At 46.8% G+C, this 19,384-nt stretch overlaps 1 protein-coding gene across 1 annotated transcript in view; it reads right to left on the bottom strand.

Annotated features, from left to right (window-relative positions):
• Positions 1 to 634: 634 nt before the first annotated feature.
• The window catches only part of FOXO1 (forkhead box O1), a 92,763-nt gene continuing 74,013 nt past the window's right edge, over positions 635 to 19,384 (bottom strand). Inside the window, exons 3-4 of the mRNA XM_040267017.1 lie at positions 4,349 to 5,705; positions 635 to 3,888 (exon numbers count right to left, since the gene is read on the bottom strand). Coding sequence (XP_040122951.1) covers positions 4,371 to 5,705 — 1,335 coding nt within the window. The 3' untranslated portion in view covers positions 635 to 3,888; positions 4,349 to 4,370. The remainder of the gene's footprint in view (positions 3,889 to 4,348; positions 5,706 to 19,384) is intronic.

Raw genomic sequence — 19,384 nt, 5'->3', positions numbered from 1 at the left:
AGGACATGGCAAATCCCACGGACAGAGGAACCTGGTAAGCTACAATCCATAAGGTCACAAAGAGCCAGACATGACTGAACTGACACACGCACACACACAATCTAATCCTAGTTTATTCCTCGAGCATTTTCTAAAGAGACGCAAACACAGAAACATCCCATCTGCAGCCACTGAATGGAAGAACTACCCCCGCCCCACCCCGCCCCCTTCACGTGGCCTTGGGAAGCCACTGTTCCCACCACACCACCCAACCCCACTCAGCGACTTCCTAGCCAGGGCCCTCCCACCTGACCTTCAGGTATTTTTACCTTCAGCTCTGCCTACTCCAGCACGAGCTCTCCTACATCTAGTCATTTCTGTGCCGATGCTGTGTCAGGCGCGGACAGATGAAGGGTGATTTGTTATCACGGACCCAACTTGCTCTCCAACCCTCAGGGATTATAGTCTGGTCCGAGAGAGAGCGTTTCCACATCGCTACCCACCACCCCTCACCAAAGAAATACCAGATTTGAATTAAGCATGGCACTGTGGCTGCCAAGGTTTTAATTCATGTGATAGCTAAACAAGAAGGGGGAAAAAAAAAAAAGACTAATAAAGAGCTTACTTTGCACAACTAAAAAAGAATGACACCAAACCATTTAAACATGATTTATGTACATTTATGGCTTTATACAATAATAGCAAAGATTGTTCTTATGTCTGTAAGTACATCAGCATCATCAGGCACTTTTCATTGTATTGGAGCGGGAACGCAGGATCTGCACGGGTACTAAACTCGACTGGCCAAGGGCGGGCGGGTCTGTCTGCGTCCGGATGGGATGAACGTGGCCAGACCGCCAGGCTGTCACCCTCCTCAGGGAGGAGGCCAAGAGTAATGCTAGGCTGTTTTGTCTGCATAAACCACACTGCGTCTTTCACTGAACGATTACTCAGTAATCACTCAGCTGGGGAGGGGGAGGAGTGGGGTGGGGAGATTGGTAACACATATCCAGCAGCTGAATTAAGTCCAAATCATATACTTTGGGGGAACTGTTTCCATTTTGAGTATCTTTCTCCTCCTTCTTGGGACGTTCCACTGATTCACTGCTCACTGGGATTTTAATTTAGACTTTGTCAGTTTTTCAAAGCAGACCTTTCCAAGTAACACATCTATCACCTAAATATACTCCATACGTCTATATTACGGAAACAATACTTTATATTTAAAATATCTGAATAGCTCTATAATACAATATGCTTTTAATAACAGTACAAACCAGAGGAAATAAATCAAACAAGGCTGCATAGGTGATACCATTTGCACATTTCACAAAGCAATCATGTACAATAACTGATATACTCATTACTCCAGAAAGTCAGTATTCGTACAGAAAAAGAATTACCAGAGGTCACATAATGTTTGTTTTCAAAACCGACAAGGTGCCTTTCACTGAACTTCACTGTACCCTGGAGAGCTACCCAGGATTCCTGTTAAAATTTCAACACACACACACACAAAAGTTGAAGGGAAAAAGAAAGATATTTACACAGACTCAAAAGGAAGCAACATCTTTTTAAAAGTCACTCTATGAAGTAGTAAGATTTGAACAGTGATTTTTTTTTTTTGGTAGCTAGTTGCCTCGTCAGTGAACGATGGGCCTGATGAGGCTCAGTGTGTGCTGGCCTGGGGGGCCGGAAGTGGCGGTCACAGCAGGGAACACGAGATCTGTGGCCCCAGTGAGTCCGAGCACAGGTGCAGGGGGCACCGGTCAGAGGAACCAGAGTTTCTGAAACCAGACTTATTTTGGAGTGGCCAACAATGAAGATGGTTAGAGGGGTGGCTGTTCAATCAATTTTCAAAAGTGTATAAGTCACTGTGGGAAGCATACAATAGAGCCTGCCTCCTGGAGGAAATCCATCCAGAAAACTTGTGTTCTTGTTAAACGTGGAGGAAAACCCAAGCCAGGAGAGACGCAATTCTTGGGCCAGACAAAGCCAGCGTGATGTGGGCTAGGTCAACAGAAGTCAGAGCTTTCTCAAGAAGGCCAGAGGAACACTTTTGTGCACCTGTTCCTTTCATTGTGCTGACTCTGGGCATTCTGCATGACTTCAAAACACTGATGGACTAAATGGGATGCAAAGCCAATTAACTGGGGTCTAATCAGTTACAGGTAACTGGAAAATATTACAACATAATGACCAGAATTATAGTTTGCGTTGCTAAAGGGGAAAGAAACTCTCCAATTCTTAAAGTGATGGCTTTCTAAATAGACTCAAAGGTATAACTTACTTCTAGCTTGTCAGTTTTCAAATTTAGTGCCCAAATTTTTAAGCAAGTGCTAGTCTATTTGGTAGCCACCTGCACTCATAAACACCAAGCACTTTAAAAATCACTCAAGTCCCATTTAAAAATGCCCCCGTTCAACCTCACTTTCCACAGTGCACCAAATAATCTGCAGGACAGAAGGGGAAGAGGGTTGAAGAGTGAGTATGGACATAATTCTCCAGAAGTACAAAGCCAACTTCTGCCTAGACAAGGAAGAGCACAGTGTTACGAGGGAAAACTTGCTGAAGTTCAACTCAAAAAGGTTAAGTTGATCAAAACTCCAGCTTGAGAAAGGAGCACTGTTTTGGAGGTGGGTCGCCCCTTTTGATCTCCAAATACTTTGCAGCCAACCCCCAGGAGTACTTGAAACAAAGCGCATACAGGCACTGATCAGAAGATTTAATGCCGGGTAGGGATGCCTAGTTCACAAGGACAGCAGAAGCAGATGGGATTTCTGTAAAACACATACACAAAAACAAATCAAGTTCTCAATGTGAAACGCAAAATGTCCGTAACTATACATCACTCTCCTGCTAAGGTAGGGCCAGAAATGTTGGGTGTGCAAGTACTAATTACAAGGATTTTAAGATTAATCAGAAAACATCACCAAGGAGCATCCCCAAGTATACAAACCAGTGAAGCATGTATAAAATTAGTACTAGTCCAGTTAGAAATACAAAAGGAAAATCACGGACGCTGCTTCAGATGTCTGGGGTTCCACAACTTTACAAGCAGACTATGTAACAAAGGTAGACTCGAGTTTTAAGAAAACGTTACAGTTCAGTATCTATTCCAAAAATGATCTCAAGTCCCAACAGTAACATCAAAAATCATTTATATGGAAATTAGAACCATTTAAAATGTTTGTACAAATTTGCAAATAACAAAATAAACAAACAAAGGAAAAAAAAATAGAAAAGACCTGTACAAGGCTGGAGTTTAATCTTTTTTTTTCCCCCCTAAAAGAGTTTTGATAAGTCCATTAGTTCAGCAGATGGACAACAGGCTACTGGTTCTCCTGTGAATTATGCGGTGCCGTGAACAGATGCAGAGCTGTCCAGTGGAGCTGTAGAACGGAGAGCTTGGTTCTCTGTGATTCATCAGTTCAGCAGAACACAGGTAGTACAAAACCAAAGTTTAACTTACCAAGGACATGAGACAATCACAGTATTACAAAAAGAGTATAAACTTTCCTTGGACCAAATGAATAGTAAAAAAAAAAAAAAAAAAGCACACAGATATAATTCTGTAGCTACAGCTTATGTACAAAAGTTGAAAGCACACCAGGATCCAAAAGTCTTTTCTGCAATTATATGCTGTAGTGAGTTTGGCACTTCATTGTAATGAAATTTCCAATGGCACAGTCCTTATCTACAGCAGCACATAACCTGCAAACATTGGGCAAACATCCTGTACAGGAAAAGTGTCTTCGCTGCCAAGTCTGACGAAAGGAAAAAAGAAATGCGTTTTGTGTGTTTTTTTTTTTTCAAATCAAGAAAACGAAAAGGTAGGGTGAAGGACATCTTTGGACTGCTTCTCTCAGTTCCTGCTGTCAGACAATCTGAAGTACTTTTAAGTGTAGCCTAGGAAAAAACACATATACACAAGCATTGAAAACAACCAAATGAAAATCAATTCAACTTAACATATTAGGATGACAGACATACTTGGGGGAGGGTTGGGCTTTCTCAAACAGCTCTGAAATCATTCAATGGGAGAAAATTCCACTTTAAAAACCCCTTCAGCATTTGATTTGTATCAAATGTATTCATTTATTGAAGAGTTACTAAGAAGATGCAGCCTTCTGTCAAAAGAAACTCTTTAAAGCCATTAGAGGAAGCTTCCTTATGTTTCAGCTCAGAGGAGAATTTATAAGCTGCAAAAAGGGCAGAGAATGAATGATAAAAGATGCCTCTCCACAAGGGGTGGCCAGCTGACATAAAAATAAAAAAGTCCCGACCCTGGAAGATACAAGGCAAGTTACTGGGCTCCTCTCTTTAAGTCCTGTTTTCAGAAGGTCTTTTGGTATCGGGGTGCTCTTACCTGCTCGCTCCCTTGCTCACTCTCAGCCTGACACCCAGCTGTGTGTTGTCGTCTTGACGCTGTGCGGGAAGCTTTGGTTGGGCAACACGTTGTCAAAGTTAAAATCCAACGTGTCTCCGTCCATGAGGTCGTTCCGAATGATGGACTCCATGTCACAGTCCAAGCGCTCGATAAACATGCCGTCCAAGTCACTGGGGAGCTTCTCCTGGTGGAGAACGCCCATCCGGCCATAGCCGTTGCAGCTGCTCACTGAGGAGTAGCCCCCCAGGGCGCTCATCTGCATGGGGTGGGCCAGAGGCACTTGTAAAGCTGTCTTCACCGGGGCCAGGCGGTTCATACCCGAGGTGTGGGGCATGGTGTTTACCGCATGGGGCAAGGCACGCCCATTGACTGTGGATGTTGACTGAGCGTGTCCAGGGTGGGTGTGGGAGCTGGGGGTCATCATTTTGTTGTGAGAGGCCTGGCCGCCGTAGGCCGGCATGACCGAGTTGGGGCCCATCAGCACGTTCTGGCCGAGCACCCGGCTGTTGGCTTGAGCCACCCCCGGGTCGACTGGCGGCATAATGTCATTGTGTGGAGGAGAGTCGGACGTCAGCAGCTCCTTCAGGAGTCCCGGCGCGCAGTACTGGCTCATGCCTCCGTAACTCGATTTGCTGTCCTGCAGCGTCTGCATGGGCAGCTGGGGCAGGGGGCTCATGCTGGACTGGCCGTACGTGTATTTCTGGTAGTTGGGGCTGGGTGAATTCAGACTGGTGCTTGGCGGTGCGAAGGAGTAGCAGGGTGTCTGTTGCATCATGGTGCCCGGTGAAGACTGGGTGGACACGGTTAACGACGTTGGTGACGAGAGGAGGTTGAGATTATCCAAAAGGTTCTCCATGTTCTCGGGGTTACTGATCTCGGACAGACTGGGCAGAGTAGAAGCCATCTTTGCGGCGGACGGCGGGTACACCATGGAGTGCACGTCCCCGTCTCCCAGGTCGTCCTGCTCCGTCATGATGGGAGAGAGCCTCCCGCTAATGGTACTAGCGTTCGAGCTGGTTCGAGGGCGAAAGGTACTCCAGTTGTCGAAGTCGTCATTGCTGTGAGAGCCGGGGCTTGCGGGCCACTTGGAAAACTGCGATCCCGGGCTGTCCCCGGCACCCTCCTGGCCCGACTGCAGGGATGCTTTTTTCTTGGCAGCTCGGCCTCGGCTCTTAGCAAATTTACTGTTGTTGTCCATGGACGCGGCTCTTCTCCTGGGGGATTTCCCACTCTTGCCTCCCTCTGGATTGAGCATCCACCAGGAGCTTTTTCCAGTTCCTTCATTCTGCACGCGGATGAACTTGCTGTGCAGGGACAGGTTATGACGAATTGAATTCTGTAAAGCAGAACACCATGTCAGAAATACAAACACTGCTCTGGCTGGAAGACCCACTATTACACACAGACACGTCTCATGTGAAAGACAAGTCATGTTTTCAAAGTTTATGGTACAGATCTGTACCATCACTACAAGACAGCTCCAATGAGTAAAGTATTATTATATCTTAAAAACAGTATCTGTATTTTAATTTTATAAGGGGAAAAAACTAAATAGGCTTTATTATAAACACTTTCTTTTACCTAGCTCTATTTTCCATGGAAATTACAGGACCTGCTTTTTAAACCACTTAGATTTGCGATGCAAATACTACTCCATTAACAGAGTGTTCTCAAAACCCCTATCCGTCCGATCATCCCCTAGAACTACTGCAAGTTCTCTGTGGACGGTACACGTGCCACTTAACATGAAGTGAGAAGTTTTGTATTAGGGGGTCCACGTGATCCCCAACAAGAGAGAAATGAAGCAGATTATATTCTCAGTCAAGAATCAAAACCCTGAAAACTAGTTAAGACCTACGTTCATTTACATTCTTAAAGTCCATTAGGCAGATATAGGTGAATAGAAGGAAAATGAGGTGGTGCTGGTGGTTTTAATTTTAGAAAGTTGAAATACCAAGGGCAAAAAAAACTTAAATTCAAGTGCTGTTTGCGACCCTCTCTTCCCAGCTTCTACTCAAGCCAAAAAGCTGCCCTGGGAGGGAAGGAGTGGTGGAAAGGGCAGAGAGCTGGTGGCTTTGATCCAGTGAGTACAGCTCCATGACTAAATCATGACATATACATCCCCCAGGATGGTTAGGACAGAAAAACCAACTTTGAGCCCCTGGGTAGCTCTGCTACTCACTGGCTACAAACCTTGGGAAGCTGCCTGGCCCCAAGTGCATAAAGCCCCCTTTGCGCTGGTTCCACGGGTCCAACGAGACAAGGTATGTCCAACACGGTAAATGGTTGGTGGGAAGAAGCTATCAGATCCCACCTTGGCAGGAGGGCACAAGGCACCACCCTTTCTGAGCCCATTCCCCTCCTCCTAGTCACTGGGGTGTGGCTAGGAGCTTAGTGGTATTACAAACACAAACCTGCAACTCCAAACACACTGTGCCAGGAGCCAAAGACGGCACAAGCCCCAGCAGAAGCGGTGGGGCCGGCCTGTAAGGGAGGAAGCCCGAGCGTGACTCCTGTCCTGGGTGAAGCGTGAGACTGCCGGCACCTGGACAGCCTGCTGTGGACAAGGAAGAGGGGCTCCTGGGGAGCAGGGCGCACCCCCGCTGGCTCGGCCCCAGCGCAGGACAGGCACGCAGCAGCCTCTCTCTCTGTACACTCAGCGCTCTCCGTCATCAGGCCCCGGAGCAGGTTCCGGGCATCCTGGACTCCAGGAGCAGGACTGAGCGCGTGCCCCCCACACCTCTGTGGCTTCCTCTGCCAACTGGATGCCCAGCTCCGCTGAGCAAGCCCCCAGGACCCCTGTGGCCCCTTCTCCCCAACCACGAAGCGGCTCTGGCTGGATCTGTGGTCACCCAGAGATGCAGCCACAGCGCCCACATCCTCATCGCCGTGGGACTCCGAGGCTCAAGTGCCAGTTGCTGTGCCAGAACAGAGCCTCTGCACGGCAGGACTGGCCGGGGCTCCACACAAACCATGAACTCACCATCTCTCTCATTTAAAGGAGACAGAAAACAAAGGAAAAGAAAAAAAATAAATTAATAAATTAAAATCTCCCTTTCTAAAAGGAGACGCAGAAGTCAGAATGAGGCCAGACAGTCAAGGCTGAGATATCCACATTTCAAAACGCCCTCTGACCCTCTGTCCTACATTCCACGCAAGGATTGCAACACAGCAGCCCTGGGACAGCCCTCTGGCCAGGCCCGGGCGAGCGGGGTCAGTCACGGCCCTGGAAGGAGGCTTCCAGGCTGGATGCTGGGCAGGCATGTACGTGGGTGGTGGGGCGGGCCTTCTGCTATTCCCAAGACTCTGTCCTCTTTCTTCCCACCTACAGACCTCACCCCAAATCCAGGCTGGAGCCCTTGAAAGAGGCCAGGAGCTGCATCTCCCTAATATCCTATTCCATCCCCGTCAGATTCTCCAAACCCTACAGGAAAGGTTTCACTGATACAGACACACACACACACACACACACACACAGGGGCCCCCAACCTCTACATTCCTCCGCAAAGAAGCAGGCCTGCTCCTGGGGCAGACCTGGAACTGAGTCTGTACAGGCTGGAAGTCTGGGCATTTGCACAATATTCCATCATGACTATCTTGTTCTTTAAACACAATAGAAACACAGATAAGCTACGATGGAATCTCTGGAGGAAAGGAAGCTTGACTCCTGTCCCTGTCACGTTTGGTTAATGATGAAGGGGGAAGATCTTCCTAGATAGTGGCTTCCTGGCTGGCGGTACAGCCTGGGGGACAGGGGGTGGTGGTGGGGGACACAGCTCTATGATACATATAATTAGGTCAGGTCATTTGAACCGCAACTGGGGGACACTTCCATTGAAGATGGAATCTTTAAAAAGTTCAGGAAGGGAAAAAAAAAGGTCAGGAAGTATTCACTAACCTGGGCAAGACACACACTGGCTTACTACTCAGACTTACCGAAAATGGGGAGGAGCGGGGCACGGGGGTGCACACGGGGTGTAAGCAATCCCTTACTTATCAAAACATTATGCTACATATTTTCCTAAGAGGACATTTCAGGTCACTCTTTGAGTAACAGAGCTGTCTCCTAACTACCAACAATTAAAAAAAATTTTTCCCCAAACAGGAAAAGGTTTGCTGTGCAGGGCTGGTTACATAAATTCCTGTTTTTCACACAGCCAGCAGGACATTAAAGAAGCTATGATAATCCAATGGGAGGAATTGGAGTGGGAGATGTTGAATAGGTAAAGCTTAAAAAACTACATGTCGGTAGTCATGATGCTGGGCTTCCTGGTGGCTCAGACAGTAAAGAATCTGCCTGCAATGCAGGAGACCAGGGTTCAATCTCTGGCTCAGGAAGACAGAGGGCGACAGAGGAAGAGATGATTGGATGGCATCACCGACTCAATGGACATGAGTGTGAGCACGCTCAAGGAGACAATGAAGGACAGAGCAGGCTGGCGTGCCGCGGTCCATGGGGTTGCAAAGAGTCGGACCCAACTGAGCGACTGAACATCCTCAATTCATGATGTGATGTCTGCAAATCTCAGCCGAATGCGGTGGACACAGCGGAGGTGGGGCAAGCATGGTTCCCTGTGACCTGGGCAGAGAGCCACACGCAGCCAACAGGGCTGCGAGCTTCAACTGGGAACAAGTATCACGTGAGGCGAGAGGCAGGGTGTGAAGACAGGACTCGCGCACTGCAGACCGCTCACCCAGATCCTGAACATTCGCCCGAGACCACCAGAGGGAAGGAGCCCTCAGCAACTGCCCCACCACTAGCTGTCGTCTCCGCCGCACGCACCCCTCGGCTGCCTGCAGCCCGACCCTCCCTCACCATCTGTGTGCCTGGCCACCCTGAGCACCGAGGCGGCAAGTCCATGGGGACAGCGGCACCCAGGACCCGCTGTACCCCAGCCAGGGTGCCCTGGCTTGCTCAACCTACTCTGGTGGCTGTTTCTAGCTCACGGGTTCATTCCGTGCCCTCTGCAGACCAGATTCCACACCTCTTGAAGGGTAAGGGTTTTTTTTTTAATCTCATCCCAAAGCTCATAGAAGACGCCTTACACACAAGATACATTCAATGAACAGCTGCTGACCAACATGCAAAAAACATCACAGGGAAGGTGTCATGCCATCCACCTCTTTTCTCTGTTCATTCGTGCACCGCTTCATGCCAAGTAACTTTCATTAACAGTGGGGCTGATTTATGCTGGGCGCAGTAAGGGACGTCAGAAGGAGCTACTCACAGAGTCTGCCTTCTGGGTGTTCTATGATCTACCTGGGGAAGGAACCAGTCCACCTAAATGGCCACTCAGGACAGGAAATGTACAAAGGACTGTCCAGGAGCCTTGATGTTTTCCTGCCAAAGGTCACCACTCCCCCCGCACCCTGCCACTTCTGTCTCAGCCCAACTGTCTCTTTCTTCTGAAAGCATTTCCCAAGAACCCCATCCCATTCTGCAGCTAACACAGGGCCTGGTTTGCTCACCACAAGCACAGCTCTGCTCTGCCTGGCTTCCCACAACCCTGTGAGTTCCAGGAGCTTGGAGACCTGGGCTGTCTTCTTGGGCACTGTTCTCTCACAGCTCTAGCACCGAAGCATCTATTGGATTGATGAACAGATCTTACATTTACAGGCTATTTTCAAGATTAAACGAGATTAACAGACGCCCTTAGCTCAACTGATATCAGCCGCTGTTTTGATTAGCATAATGGCTGTGTTTCAGCAACTCATCCGTATTACAAACATCGGTCTCATTCTCATTATTCCTTTATAACTATATTATTATAATAATAAAATTATTCTTTTATAATGAGAATGAGACCACCACATCTCAGCCACCACTGTTCACCCCAATTTCTGCTGGGCATTCTAAGACTACTCCGGTCTTTGTGTTCAACCAAAAACAAAACCAGCAACTTAAAGCTGAATACATCCTGCTCAGGACCCCCTGGGCCTTCATGCTTTACACCTGGACTTTAGCACTTACAAACTGCTTTCAATACATTATGTCTCATTCTATTCTTGAAAGAGTCTTGTAAGGCAGGTTATTATTGACCCCATTTTGAAAACGGGAGCACTGAGGCTCAGAAAAAGAATCTCCTGCAAAATGTCTGTGCATGCAACGCCACTGCCGGCTGGAAAAACCATGTTTTGGCTTCACCATCATTAAGAAGAATCACAGGAACATATTTACTTAAGACTGAGGTCACCTGTGTGCATCCTTGAGGGAGCGGAAATAATTCTGTTTACAAATACTAGTTTAGAAAGCGCGTTTTCTGCCTCAACGGGTAATAAATTTACAAAATATGATTTGTTTTTAATCCTAACTGGCTACTTTTCGTGGCAGGAAACCAGAGCAGCTGAAGTGTGAATTTCAGACGTGAGTGTTGCCTCGGGGAAAGCACGTGCAAAGAGGCTGTGGGAACCCACAAGGAGAATGGAAAGGCCCTCAGAGGCCCCACAGCCCAGAACTGCCCATTGCCCTGCGAGAGGGTGGATGTGAGCAACAGTCGGCCAGCCAGACAAAGAGAACCTCAAACCCAGACGCTGGGACACATGACTAAATGGACTTGTTGTTCCAGAAATTCTAGAAATTCTTTCAAAAATGCGAGACAAACTAGATTTTCCCCAGAGTGTTTTATCAAATCCCTGTGAACTCTGTGTGTGCGACGGCTTCGTAAGCTCCCGGCATGGACGTGGCCCCTCCTCCTGCTTCCTCGCTTTTTACACATCCCTTCCTGCACTTCCAAGAGTGAAAACAAACTGAGGAGAAAGTAGGAATAATCTCTGTTCAGCAGAGTTCCCGTCAGAGGTGCTAATAAAACAACAACTCTGTAAAGTCATGCATGTTGCTTGCAAACAGAAGGAAATGTGACCTTTCTGCCCATCCTTTTTCACAGGTGACGGTGACAGACATACGTTACCGATCGAAGCACGTACGTTCAATTTTGGGAGGCGCTGTAATGGTGGATCTGCTGTGGGGAGCTTGATCTACTACACGTGTTTATGTTAGGCTCTGGCACCCAGCGCTTCTTCTGGAAAGCTGGTTTCACCTCCCCGAAACCTGTCCTTCTCGCCCGCAATCAGTGGCCCCCAGTCTGCACTACGATTCGCGCTTCCCCGGGAACCTTTGTGGACAGAGGCCTCACAGCCTCATTAAACTTGTGAGCCGGCAAGTCCTGGGAAGGTCACCTGTCCTCACACCCTTATTTTGTATTAGGGAAAATAGAGTTCCGAAAGATTAAAATGCAGATGGAAAGCTCATTTACAAACGGCAGGAACCACGTGGTGCAGAAGCCCTAGAAGAACCACAAAATCAGAGTCAAGGACACGCAATGACCCTCCCCCAGACCAAACCAATCTCAGCTACACATTCTCCAACGGCTATAAGTGCACATTTAGCTCCAAAAGCAGCTTTATCTCTGACTCAAATCATTTCAAAGGAAGGAAAATATGACTACATACATCAGCTTCTACTGAAAAAGAAAAGCATATGGCAGACTATGCTCTCATGTGAGGCGGAACCAAAAAGGCACATGTAACATCTCAGGAGAAGTTCCCGGTTTTCAGGGGCAGTGGGGAGGCGGGCTCCGAGGCCGGGCCGCGGGCTCCTGGTCTCCCCATGTCCTCACACCCGTGACACAGCACCGCTGTGACACAGGATCGCTGGGGACGGAACGGCATCCTCTCCACGGACAGCGATCAAAGAATCACCTGGCACAAAGTGGGGAAGTGAAGGTTGGCTATTTTGTGATAGGAAGTAAAGGGATGTATAAACAGGAATTTTTTGGCCATCATGAATGGTTACAACTTGATTAAAAACCATTCATCACAGACTTCCTGTTCAACAAGGCAGCCAGCCTTCCTGAGGCTGTTTCCATGTCCTTGCAACCGAGCTGCAACCCTTCTCTGACACAGAAATCATTCTCGCCCCTTAAGAGGACTTTAAAGGTAGAGATCTGGATCGTTTAACTAGTGTGCTCCATCAGCTTTGGGGCTGATCCCTGCCAGAGCCTGTGTCGTCCACAAGGTTGTTCAAGGAGAGAGGTGTGCACGCCGCCGGCCGATGAACAGCTTGTATTCGGGATGGCAAATAAGAGAGGGCAACTCGCTTCCTCGTCTCTTCCCACACTGGCCAAGGAGGAAGCCTTGCAACAGAGAACCAGGCGATGCTCCACAATTGGCCTGATCCTTAATAAGCTCGTATTCGCCAGAAGCCTCAGCGTTTCAGGGTAAATCTTCAGCCACTATCGTCAGATATTGAGGACTTAAGGAAAAATCTTCGGGATGGAACAGAAATTTTACTTGATGATATTAAAACTATGGCAAGCTTTGGCTCCTCCGAAGGTCGTAATTACAAAGAAGCACCGTGTTTCCCCGTGCTGTGCCCCAAAGGGAAACTGTGTCAGGAAGCGGTATTTCATGAAAGGAAGGGCACAGCCCTTGATTTTCAGGATGTGAAGACCCATGCCACGCCATGTCCTGCGTTCTACACACAAGCAGAAGCTACGAACTCCAAGAGGCAAAGCCCCAACAGCCCAGGTGAGCTCGGAGCCTCAGAGGCAGGCACCTCCCTCTGTTCCAGATGCCGAGGCATGCACCTGAACCCCCCTGTCCAGGTGCAGTCTCCACAGGAGCGGCTGACGTGGAGCCCTGCTTAAGCAAAGCCTGGAAAACAGAAACCGCCTCCCACAGTCACACGCTTGGGCCGGAGGTTGCCATGGGCGCCAACAAGGCCGACTCTCAGGTGAATGTCATCACCCCTGGCTAACAAGGTCCCGGGGGTGGATATACAGAGACTAAATTTCATTTAGCTAAAACTCTCTTAAATACCTCAAAAAGGGGGGTGGGGTGGGGAGAAGATGTGTCGGCTACTGAGGATTTCAAAGTAGAGCTGGTTTCTCGTGGGATTCATTTAGTTCCAGTGCGGCAAGCAGGCAGCCTCGGCCCTGTAACCCACTCATTGCTTCCCCAGGGAGGCACAGAGGCTGGAGGGCACCGCCAAGTCCATGGCGGGGAACCACCACTCCCCACTTTGCCTGTCAGCTGACCTGAAAGACCCCTTCCTTTCTGAAAGGTCTTTTTAGTTAACTACCCAGAATAGGGAGTTTTTTATTTGCTGCTCTTGCCTAATGACTGCTTCAAACACATAAGGCCCTACCAGAACAGAATATTAAGAGGAAACTCATTTGTTGAAGCGATTTTTCCATTTGCCTAATGAAAGTCTTTGTCTATTTTATAGGCCATACCATTTTTCGAATCTGCAATGGCTCTATAAACACGCTGCTTTACAAATGCAATTAACTACCTTACGTATTTGGCTACCAGAATGAGGCAAAACAAAATCAAAACCAAAAAACAAAGAATAATTAGGATTTACTTACTCTCTTCTTGTGAGGAATTTAAATCGAGCATACAAGTGAAACTTCACATATAGCATGAGTTTGATCCATCTTAAATTCTTCTAAAGAGAACTTAGTGAATTTCAAAGTATTTGGTCAAAGTTAGTGATGAGCCCATTAAACCTGTTCATGTTAAGTAAATGTTTATCCAAGGTGTGCACCTAAACTGCTTACAAGAACCAACAAAAAGCTTTACGAACTTGGGACAGATTAGAATCTGCAGGATAATATCCCACCGATAGGATGTACTGTCTTTAATTGTCTTTTACCCTAAATATGTTAATATGTTCACTGTCTAGAAAATGCTAGGAAAAGATGAATCCACTGAATGCATAATCTACTTACGAAGAACTGGTACGCACAGTAAACGGAATTACAAAGTACAAAATCTAGGTTTATATGGATTTTTTTTTTCTATTTTGGAATTCAAATATGATAAATCTAGATTGCAAAAGGAACAGCAAGTTGCAATAAAATACGCCACTCTGACTCACACATTATTTGCAATGGAGCGTTTTCTTGGTTATACGGACTCTTGAAACCAGTTTTCGGCCATCATTCTGGCTAAGGAATAAAGCAACAGTGATTTCTTAAGTGCACATTGTTGTGGGGCCACCCCCAAAAAACTCTTCACAGCTTGTCCCAACTCAAATAGTTACAAATATTCACTGACTGACTCAATACGAGCAAAAACACTGGGTCCATTCACTTTAAGATAAAGCAAAATTCCACCCACCACCGGAGACTGGGCTAGCCAGAGCGGTCCCCACGCCCTGCAGACGGCGGGGATCTACCTCAGTGAACAGGCCACAGCCCTACTCCCCACACCTTCCTTCTTTACAAACGAGAAAGGCTTCGTCAGCACCAGCAGGACCCATGCCAGTTCAGAGACTCCAAGCTGCTGCTGCGGCCAGGTCGCATCAGTTGTGTCCGACTCAGTGCGACCCCATAGACGGCAGCCCACCAGGCTCCCCCGTCCCTGGGATTCTCCAGGCAAGAACACTGGAATGGGTTGCCATTTCCTTCATGCATACATGCATGCTAAGTTGCTTCAGTTGTCTTCGACTCTGCGCGACCCCATGGACAGCAGCCCACCAGGCTCCTCCGTCCACAGGATTCTCTAGGCAAGAACACTGGAGTGGGCTGCCACTTCCTTCTGCAAGAGACCCCATGAGAACCCCCAAAACACATCAGAAATGCAACTTTCAGTTAAGTTGCCTAAGTGCCTACATATAGGGGTCCCTCAGGGCCTTTCATAATGTGTCCACCCCCAAAGCTGCACCTTCTCAGCAGCACAGCTTGTCCATGCACGAGGCCCACGCCCAACCTGAGCACCATCTGTCCAAGGTGCTCCCGCCGCAACATGGTGCCGCTCGTGTCTGTCACCTATGCTGTGAACAGCATCTTCACCTCGGAAAACTGTGCATCAACTGAACAGAGAAGGAGCCCGAGAAGCGGTCCCCTCACTTCTGAACAGTCACTGACACTCCACCAGAAGCAACACATTTATTAAGGGATGCCCACAAGGACCCACAGCCTAAGTCAGGCCTCAGGTCAAGATTAAGGCCAGCTCTGGGAGAAGGTGCTTCACGAAGACCTTCCTGGGCTCAGGGGGCTGGAAGGCTCCACATTGAGTCTGCCCCGGAACCTGATTTAGATGACCTGGGGACATCCTACTAGGACTTCTGTGGATTCCATTACTTTTGAGCTTAGCCTGGGTTAGGCTGGTCCATATTCCAGAGAGAAGACAGAAAGAAAGTCAAGTAGGACAAAGTGAAGTGAGAAGTGAAAGTCGCTCGGTCATATCCGACTCTTTGCGACCCCAAGGACTCTCCATGGGGTCCCAAAGAGTTGGACACCACCGAGCAACTGAACTGAACTGGACTATACAGTCCATGGAATTCTCCAGGCCAGAATACTGGAGTGGGTAGCCTTTCCCTTCTCCAGGGGACCTCAACCCCAGGGATCAAAGCCAGGTCTCCCACATTGCAGGCAGATTCTTTACCAGCTGAATCACAAGGGGAACCCAGGTAGGACAAAAAGGATCCCCAATTGAGTGATTGCAAACCTTGCCCATCTGGAAACCTCTCCTTGTATTAAGCCTTTTACTCTCACTGCAGTTTGAACTCATAACCTCTTTAGAAACATGAATGACAAAGTCAAGAATTGAAAGCATAAGACTATGTTTACAAACCTCCAAAGACAAAACCTCACAGCTACTTTTGAATATCATTTTTAGGAGGTGTTGATCTCTTCAAATACCCTGGCTACACATATCCATTGTTTTGGGTGGAGAAAGCAAGGAGAGAATTTTGAACAGTTAAGCTCTATCTTAAATACTAGAGGGAAATGGACAAAGGAAGAATGAATAAATGATTATATGAACTGTCTCTTAAGGTGAGTTAAACCAATGGAGAATGAGAACTTTTCGCCCGAGCCCAAAGTCTGTGGTGGTACACCTTAAACTCCTCTTCGGAACTTTAGTGCTCACTGTTTTCAATTTTATCACTTTGAATTTTGCCCAAAATGGAACTGTGAATAGCAACCATTGTGGCTGGAATCTTGCACAGGGCACAAATGTTTTGTATCTCTTCTGAGCTACTGCATTCAAGTATACTCTGCACCGCTGCTACAATTCACCACAGTATGTTAGTACATTTGGGATGCCTTGTCTTCACTTTGTTAAAATTATGCGTTTGCCAAAATGGTTCAGTATTAGGATCTTCGCAGAAGAGTAAAGGTTTATACTCATGTCCAAGTTAGGCCATTTCTTCTTCATATGAATCTGAGCCACGTAGACGACGCCCTATATTTTACCATCATATAACCGAAAGAAGCATGGTGAAAATGTAGTGACAGCACGTTGGGAAAACACAATATTTATTATTAAAAATGTGAAAGATGCTATAAATTTCCATTTCTAGAAATCTTTGATCACCTAAAACAAAAGCAAGATTTTCTGGATGTTGTTGGGCCCATTATTAGACACTTAAAACTATGAGCAGTGAGGTAAGTCTAATTTCAATTCCTCTCACTTTGTTCTAAACAACAGGTAGTGTCTTTGATATTAGTTTGTTTCCTTTCTTTTTTAAAAATTACTTGGAAAACTAATTGAGACAAATTCTGACAACCTAGTTAAGACTGTTAGCGAGATTAGAATTTTAAGCGGGTGAACTAAGTTTGAAACACTCATTCTTCACTGCAGCTCTAACCCCAAAGGTAAGAAATTTTATATTTTAACCATTTTTAGAGTCCATGATACATTTCTATCAAACAGTTAATGAAGATAGGCTCCAATACACTGGGCAACTATTTTGGTCCTCGAAGTAGCCATAAATTAAGCAGGAGTAGCATGCAGTTTTAGAACAAAATATTTTCTTTACAAGAGTCTTCAAGGTTGGGTTATTTGTATTTCTATTTAATTACACAGACACCCGACTGTTTCAAAAGGACCCCAAGGTTAGTCAGGGCTGGAGCAGGACGTGTCCAGTCAGCTCTGCCCCAGTGGATACCAGAGCAGTTTTGCTCTTGGAGGGATGGAGGGGCCAGGGTACCATGGATATCACAGGACCCGAATCAGTCATTTTTATTGGAAAAACAAATGGAAGATAAACTCTTAGCTTTATTTTTATCATTTATAAAACTCCATCCAAAATTTATCAAGAAATCAAGCAAAGCTTAGTTGAAGTAGGTCTACTGCAAACTATTTAAATCCAGACAACCTCAGAAATTAACATTTCCATTTCCTTATCAATAACATAAATCAGGGTCTTCTACAATGATATTTTCATTCAACAAGTATTTATTGGGCCTCTACTGTATACTAGGTACATGGAAAGGCAAAGTAATATCTGCCTCCCAGGCTGACAAAGGAAAGGAGGCACATGCTCAAAACAAGGAAGGAAAGACCTAACCTGGAACTGGCACATGAAGAAAGGCAAGAGTCAGACCTCTGGATAAGAGAGAAGGGGGTTCTCAACGTGAGTACAGAAATGAATAAAAGGTGATGGGTATACTATGTAACAGCCTCCCAGGTGGCTCAGTGGTAGAGAATCTGCCTGCCAATGCAGGAGACAGAAGTTCAACCCCTGGTTTAGGAAGATCCCCTGGAGAAGGGAATGGCAACCCACTCTGTATTCTTGCCTGGAGAATCCCATGGACAGAGGCTCCTGGCAGGCTGCAGCCCACAGAGTCACACGAGTTGGACATGACTTAGCAACTAAACCAGCACCACCACACTATAGAACGAGTTCTAAAACCCGAGAAAGCTGGATTCAAATCCAGACCTGAACAATCCTGGGCAAGTGACTTACAAGCTAACAGTTTTATCTTACTGAATCACAGTACTGAAATGCTCAGTGTGTAGAGAAGTTTGTGAAAAGCACTAGAAACGTGTCTGGAAGAGAAAGAAGGGGTAAGTGTGGCCGCATTTGAGTTCAGACGCCGAAAGAGGGGGAAAAAAGATGGGAGGGGACTTTTATTAATAAAGACGAGCTAGGAGCTTGTCTTTCATCCCACATGCAATGCTCTGGAGATCAAGTGAAAAATCAGAATAAAGTTATGACATGAAACCTAGCGGAACAAGCCAACCTGTCTTCCCATGAAACAGTAGAAAAAGAGACTGTGTCCCCTCTGGAAAAGCAGATATTAGTATTTTTGATTATCCAAAACCTTAAGAATGTGAGGGGGGTCTGTATTTTTATGTGCACAGAAATGCTTGCTGATCCGCAAAAGTATCTCGGGAAGGTGCTGTCTTTGGTATGGTTCTTTCCTCACCTGGAAAACTGTCCTTGGTTCAGATCACCCCAACCTCACCACAACCGGAGGCGGCTGCAAGCTTGCGTGGAAAGGCTCAGAAGCATCACCTCAAGGACTCCATGCATCTCTCTCTCTAAAGCTGCTGCTGGGCTTTTTTTTTTCTCATGATTCTAACGCTGCTTGGTGGTTCTAAGACTCGTGGCATGATCTCAGAAATATGACTATGATTTTTTTTTCATAGTCAGAGAAGGGCAGGATACTGGAGCTGGGACCATTTGTTTTGAAAACAAACTCTAAAAGTCGTGAAGTCTGCTGTGTTTTCATATTTTTATCCATCGTTCACAACATTTGGCATAGGAACGCCGTTCTTACTCTTTGAGAGGTTTATTTTTGTTTCTTGAGGTCATTGTCTAGGCTCAACCATAACATCTTTCAGGGTGTTTTGAAAGGCTAAAGGGAAATTAAAGGAAATAATGCCCTACAATGTAACCATGGACTGTTCAACATAAACAGGGATAAAGTTGCTACAGATCACTCAGCTATTCAGTACCCTGGTGGGTGCATGTGAGATCCAGGGCCAAGACCAACCCGTGGCTGGACGGCAGTGGTGTGAGGATAAACAGATGGCGTTTTCCCCCCAAACACACTCCCTCCACCATACATCACACATCACCTCCATTACCATGGAGCATACACCCCGCCCCCAACCCACACACACACCCGAAGAAGGTCTAAATCTTGGCAACTTAATGTTCAATGGCGAACTATTCAGTCAGAATTTGACTATACAAGTACATGATTCTGGATAAAAACCCTACCCTCAGCAGATTCCACCGACCTTTCTTCTTCCACAGCCCAGGGGCCCTGGCCT

This window comes from Oryx dammah, unplaced genomic scaffold, assembly GCF_014754425.2.
Source record: "Oryx dammah isolate SB20612 unplaced genomic scaffold, SCBI_Odam_1.1 HiC_scaffold_24, whole genome shotgun sequence".
NCBI lineage: Eukaryota > Metazoa > Chordata > Mammalia > Artiodactyla > Bovidae > Oryx > Oryx dammah.
Note: the sequence above shows the minus strand (reverse complement) of the source record. Positions and strands in the feature narration are given on the sequence as shown.